The sequence below is a fragment of the Gavialis gangeticus genome, unplaced genomic scaffold (assembly GCF_001723915.1).
Source record: "Gavialis gangeticus isolate Ggan-Ray unplaced genomic scaffold, GavGan_comp1, whole genome shotgun sequence".
NCBI lineage: Eukaryota > Metazoa > Chordata > Crocodylia > Gavialidae > Gavialis > Gavialis gangeticus.
This window is the reverse complement of record NW_017729031.1, coordinates 82,531,144-82,537,301: the sequence shown is the minus strand read 5'-3', so window position 1 is coordinate 82,537,301 and position 6,158 is coordinate 82,531,144. Positions and strand designations below refer to the sequence as shown.

At 41.5% G+C, this 6,158-nt stretch overlaps 2 protein-coding genes across 4 annotated transcripts in view; one reads left to right on the top strand and one right to left on the bottom strand.

The window, feature by feature from the left end:
* Positions 1-3,166, top strand: part of CLK1 (CDC like kinase 1) — a 20,692-nt gene extending 17,526 nt beyond the window's left edge. Inside the window, exons 11-13 of the mRNA XM_019523193.1 lie at positions 1,568-1,647; positions 2,646-2,736; positions 2,828-3,166. Coding sequence (XP_019378738.1) covers positions 1,568-1,647; positions 2,646-2,736; positions 2,828-2,959 — 303 coding nt within the window. The 3' untranslated portion in view covers positions 2,960-3,166. The remainder of the gene's footprint in view (positions 1-1,567; positions 1,648-2,645; positions 2,737-2,827) is intronic.
* Positions 3,167-4,479: 1,313 nt separating this feature from the next.
* Positions 4,480-6,158, bottom strand: part of BZW1 (basic leucine zipper and W2 domains 1) — a 22,505-nt gene continuing 20,826 nt past the window's right edge. For all 3 annotated transcript variants that reach the window (XM_019523195.1, XM_019523194.1, XM_019523198.1), the window contains one exon: positions 4,480-5,911. In XM_019523195.1, the coding sequence (XP_019378740.1) occupies positions 5,880-5,911 (32 nt within the window). In that variant the 3' untranslated portion in view covers positions 4,480-5,879. The remainder of the gene's footprint in view (positions 5,912-6,158) is intronic.

Below are 6,158 nucleotides of genomic sequence, written 5' to 3'. Positions count from 1 at the left end.
TAAAAAAAAAAAGATTCCTACACAGACAACAATAAATCCAGAAGGTTGTTGTCTTATGAAATTTCAAAGAGTGTATCAGACTGGATTGGCTCTAGGAAGAGAAGGTAACAACAACTACTGATGTATTTTTTTTGTTTTATTTGGGGAGCAGAAATAAAGTATTAAAATTCTGCTGTAAACTAGTTGCAGTGACAATTGAGTTACACTTTGTGCATGTGTAAAGGAGGGGTAGGGCTGGGGCAGCCAGGGCAGGGAACAAGATGGAGCTGCGAGGGGTTCATTTGGCTGGTGTGACTCCTGCTGTTCCCCACACCCCAAGAGGGCATTGGGGGCGTGTGCCCCTGGATCTGCGGGTGGGGCGGGGCCAGGGCTGTGCTGGGCTCTTCTTGGCAGGGGCTGAGCTGTGCTGGGGCAGGTGGTGGTCCGGGGGGGTGGGTGCAGCCACCCCAAAATTGGCTGTAACCCCCCCCCAAATCACCCTCCCAGTGCTGCCCCCCACTGGGAAAAGTCCAGTGTGGTCCTCTAGCCTGCAGCGGCAGACTGCTCTTGCCCCACGCACAGCTCTGGAGTACGTTGCTCTCCCAGGGCGTGTGCAGTGACAGGAGCTGCCACCCCCTCCTTGTGCTGGGTGCCCCCTCTCGCAGCTCTGTCACGCTCCCCACCCTGGCTGTGCAGTGCCTGCCCCAGCCCCACTCCCTTTACCGTGGGGGAGGGGGCATGGCAGATTGAGGCCCCAGCAGCGAGGGAGTGTGGCACAGGCAGGAGCCACGGGCCAGGGTGAAATGGGGCCCCAACTAGGCTGGACGGTGGAACAGGAGGAGGCCTGGAGAGCATGTACCACCCTAATCCGTGTGTGGGGTGGAGACGGTTGCTGCTGTGATACACTTTGCTTCCTGCTGCAGCTGCCCCAGGAGCAGCGTGATGCAATGTGCCTGCAGCTGCTGGGCTGCCCTGTGCCCTCCGCTTACCTGGTGGTAGGATGCACATGGCATTGTGCAGCTCTCAGGGCAGGGGTGCTCAAAGCCCAGCGCTTAGCGGCAGCCACCTCTGTCCTGCATGCAGATCAGAGGGGCACATACCCCCTGGGCCTCTGCTTGTCCTACCACCCAGCCCAACCCGGGCCCCACTTGCCTCAGCCTATGCCTGTGCCCTGCTCCCTCCCTCAGTGCTGGTGCCTTGATCTGCACCCTCCCCACCCCTTCCCCCACAGACCTATCTGCTGGGTAGAGGGGAGAGGGATGTGGGTGCATGTACACATGTGCTCAGCCCCTCAGATAATTTTTTCTCCTTCTGCCAATGGTGCCATACATGTTGGGGGGTTCCCAACTATAGCTTAGTTCATGAAAAATACTCGGTTATTTTTTTAACTTGCTGAAGCAGTTTATCAGCATATGGTCACTCAGATGAAAATTCAAATTGCAGTCTTAATAAATAGTCTTTAGCTATTATTTAGGAAACATGGGTACCAGAAAACAGGAATCTAACCTACAGCATAGTTAGCTTGATTAGAACATTATCTCTGCTTGAATAGACTTAATAAATAAACTAAGCACGTTTACTTTTCTAGACACATGATAGTAAAGAGCATTTGGCAATGATGGAGAAAATACTGGGACCATTACCAGTTCACATGATACAAAAAACCAGGTAATTGTGCATTTCTAATATCTTCCCTACCTGTGAATAACACTTCTGAGTTTAAAATCTTCCATTCGTGCCTGAAATAAATGCTTAAAGTTGAGACTGTATCAATGTAGCATTCTGTGTCCAGTTTAGTAAGGGGCCAGGACAGTTACATTTTTTGCTTGGCTGGGGTTACGCAAATGTGCGTAGACTCTTAAGGGGCCAGTGGCTGAGTACCTTGTCAGCTATAGATGCTGGACAGAAGAATGTGTTAATGTTTTGTTCTAAGGAGTAACTTGTGCTTTTTAGCTGTGGCTTTGTGTAAAGGCAGGGAGGGACTTTAATGAGCAGCAGTTGAGCTTCACTGCTTCCAGAATGAAGAATGGTCTGTGTAAGATGTTTGCCTACAGAAATTCTGGGAGTGTTTTTGTGCTGCTGCCCTTCCTATATTCTGAAGCCTAGTTTTGGGAGAAAATTGGGGAGTAGTGGGAAAGTGCATTGGGGATGTTGATCTAGGTTCTGCTACATTCTTTCTTGTGCATCATTTAAGACACCGCTTTAGTATCAAGAGCACTGTATATGAGTGGGGATTTTTAAAGCTTTTTTGCCATATCAAACTTCAGATAAGAAAATCTTGGGCCAAAAATAGTTCTGGTCATGCATTGTGTTTATTTGTATGTGATGATTTACTTCAGTGAGTTGAGTAACAGATCCCTGGTGCCTGGTTTGTTTTGTTTAATATCACTTGGCCTTATCTTTCTGATTTGATTTCTTTTTTCTTCATTTGAATTATCAGCTAAGATAGCATTACCCCCAACTAGATAGGACTGAACAGCAAGAAATACTAGTGTGCTTATAATATAAAATAGTTAATATTAAGTCTTTGTTTGAAAATACCAGTTTTGTCTTATGTTCTTCTTTCTTATAAAATATTATCCTGTTACCAGTTCCTGCTTGATTTGCTACTTAAACTGTGCAATGATCATGCAATAGTTTCTCATTATGAATTTTTCTATGTCCAGGAAACGCAAGTATTTTCACCATGACCAACTAGACTGGGATGAACATAGTTCTGCTGGTAGATATGTGTCTAGGCGCTGTAAACCATTGAAGGTAAGGTGTCAACTTCTTGCTTTATCTTTTTCTTTTTTTGCTAGGAAGATGCTGTGTAAACTTCTCAACATTGTCTTTTTCTTTCTTTCAGGAGTTCATGCTCTGCCAGGATTCTGAGCATGAGAATCTGTTTGACCTGATTCAAAAAATGTTGGAGTATGACCCAGCCAAAAGAATTACTCTTGATGCTGCCTTGAAGCATCCTTTCTTTTCTTCTCTATAAAGCAGGATATTAAGTAAAATAATCTGCACCTGTATAGTTCTCCAGTGGAGATTATAGACTGTGTCAGTCAACAACAAACACCATTTTAAATATTTATTTTGTACAGTTAGCTTGGTAAATTTCCTATTTTGTATGATGAATGTAGTCCTTGTTTGAACATTTAAGTTTATTGATCCTAGTTGTTGAAATAAACTTTCTGAAAATTCTCTTGCTATATAAATTGTGCTATGTTAACTTACTTTAGATTGTGACTTACTGTCTCAAAACACATTTCTAGATTGTTCAAGGATTTGGCTTGCTTACCCTCTGACAATGGCTAGCTAGCATTTCCCTATTGCATCTTGCCCTACAATGATGCTGGAAACTCACTTGTCTGCATTAGAGCACAAATAGCTTAAGGCTGCTCATCTTAATTCTGTGTGGAAGCAAATCAGTTCTTTCAAGGTGTGTACTGTTTGTATTTTATTCCTTGCAAAGATTCTTGTATGTGACTGGTGCCAAAATAAGCATTGCTGTTTTAGTGTCTTCACTACATCTGACTCTTAGAAATGATATTTGCCTAAACTATCTAGAGTCAGTTTTGACATGTCTGCATGGAAACATGCACAGTTAGTTGATTTCAAGTCCTAGTTACTAATTTGATCTAACTAATAGATCATAGGCTGAGGTACAGAATTTTTTTTAAGCATTTTTATTTATACCCCTTTGGAATGATCACCTCCAAAGCTTGCTAAATATAGTGGGTGGCAGTTGAGTAAAGGTGCAGGGTTAACTTGTGGCACCAAGCAAGTTTTTAGCCCAGTGGTCTAATCTACTTTAAATGCATAACTGCCTGCTCTAACTTCTGGAGTGTCAGAAATAGGAAAGCAGGGGAATAATAGTATTAGTGCCATCTCACCACAGGCTAATCTGAGGAAGAATATCTGGACCTGAGTTTATCCATGCCACACGTTACTTAAGTGGTTTAAAGTAGTAGTGTTTTAAATAGAAACAGCTTTTTTTTTTTTAAACCCTTAGTGGATGAGTTGGACACTTGTGGAAAAAAATGCTCTTTAGCTTGTTATATTGCAGTCAAAAAACTTTTAGTCTTTCATAATTAACTTTACTTACCTATATTAAGATATTCCTGCAGTAGTCCTAGAAAACAGCAGTGTTTCACACTGGCTCTTTAATTTCCTTGGGGGGGAGGGGTTATGAACCAGTAGACTACCTTGCCAGTTTGACTCTTGATTCAAAGAGAGGCAATGTCCAGAACAAGAACCCAGCTGCAATAAAACTATGGACAGCACCTGTTGGAGGCCTTGGTCTGAGCTGGATCTACCTAGCCCACAGGCTTTGAGTTGCTGAGTCCAGGCCTAGAATGCAACTTCCTTTACTCATGGGGAAATAAGCAAAGTGTGTTCAGGAATGTTTGGGATATTAAAGTTGGTTCAAGTCCTTTATGGGAGTTCTTAGAATGAGTACCAGACTATTACACCAAGCACAGTTCTGGAGGGTAGGGGGAAAACACTAAAATAAAGTGAAAGAATGGCCTTTATTAAAAAGAAAAAGGAGGCTCTAGAAGTTACAAAACAAAAAGCAGACCACTTCATATAAACTGACAGACATCCATACACTGAAGTTTTACCAAGATTACTCATTTAACCAATATTTTACTGACAAGGTTTTTCAATTACTTTTTTAGCCTTAGACTGAAACACCATAGCTTCAACACTTGGTTTATCCAAAACCTGCATTAACTGACTGCATTTTGTGTTCTGTAATTCTACCTTTATGGGACAAATATTTAACAAGTAGAGATTGAAGTGGTCAGAGGGAAAGATTTTTGGCTGAGGCAAGGCAGAAGTCTTTTAGAAGCAATTAATAGAATATTCCAGAGCAGTATGCAGTACAGAAAGTAGTGTTTGATCATTGTTTTTGTCCAATGACTGGTCTAGCATTTTACTTTTTTGGACTGCAACTTGGACAGCTACAGCAATTGCTATAACCATCTATAAAATCAGCACGAATACATGACATGAGAACATATTAGCAAATATTTCACCTTGCAGCCCTTTTGCCTATTCTATTGGGAGCTCATAGAAACACAAAGCAGATGCAATAAAAGCCAGCAGGCTGAGAGAACATTACTATCCCACTTTCAAAGTACCCACTTGTTTTGCCTGGCTAGGAAGTGCTTAAAAAGGCAAAATCCACCAGACAGCATGAAGCAGGCTGTACAAATTCTCTCCTTATTCACTAAAATGAAGTGTTCTAGAAGACACTGCTACTGAATAGTGTTTAAAACCACCTTGTCAGCTGTCTGCTACCATCCACCTCCAAAAAGTGGAGAACACCTAGACACTGCATAAAACATGCCTGAAATTTTGTACCATCAAGCTGCTTGAAGAGTTACAGAGCTTTCTATACTGCTTAGTACAGACCTCTCAAGTTCCACACACCAATCACCACACAAAGTCTGTTCTTTTGACTTTGTATATATATTTTACACTTTAATTTGCAAACAGTATTTCCATAACAAATCTCATTACCAAATCATGTCTGCTTGTAAATGTTTATATAGAAAACCCAGGGATAAAATGAATTTCCTTATGGAAAGCCTTAAATTACATTATTACAGTAGAAAATACAGGAGGTAGAATAACTGAAGAGACTAATGCAATGTTAGAGTCAAATCTATAGCTCCTGTAAGCTACTTAAAACATGGTTAAAAAAACAAAAACAAAAACAAAAAAAAACAACTAATCCCAAAGTATTCAATAACTTCTTAGGGAAAAAAAACAGGTAAAATAAATTTGTTATGAAAGCCCTTATATCATGCTTGATACAGGGAGGTAGGATGTAGGAACCAGAAGAACACACGGAGACATGACATTTATCTACAGCTCCTGTTTGCTTTACTGAGGACAAGTTTCACCAGTCAGTCACCCTCTTCACTGTCAGATCCCGACTCTGAAAAGTGAAGAATCTGATTAGTAATTGATAGGGACTGCAATCCAGTAAAGACACATTTTAGAGACCTATTGACAATGCTGCCAATTTAGATACATGCTTTTACAAGTCACCAGGTTATGCATACTCAGTTTACTCTGAAATCCTTATGGCATACTACAGCAAGAGCACTACAATTTTAGTCTTGAGACAGGTAATCATTCTGTAGTTGTGTATGAACCCTTACAACTGTATGGGCTTGAATGCA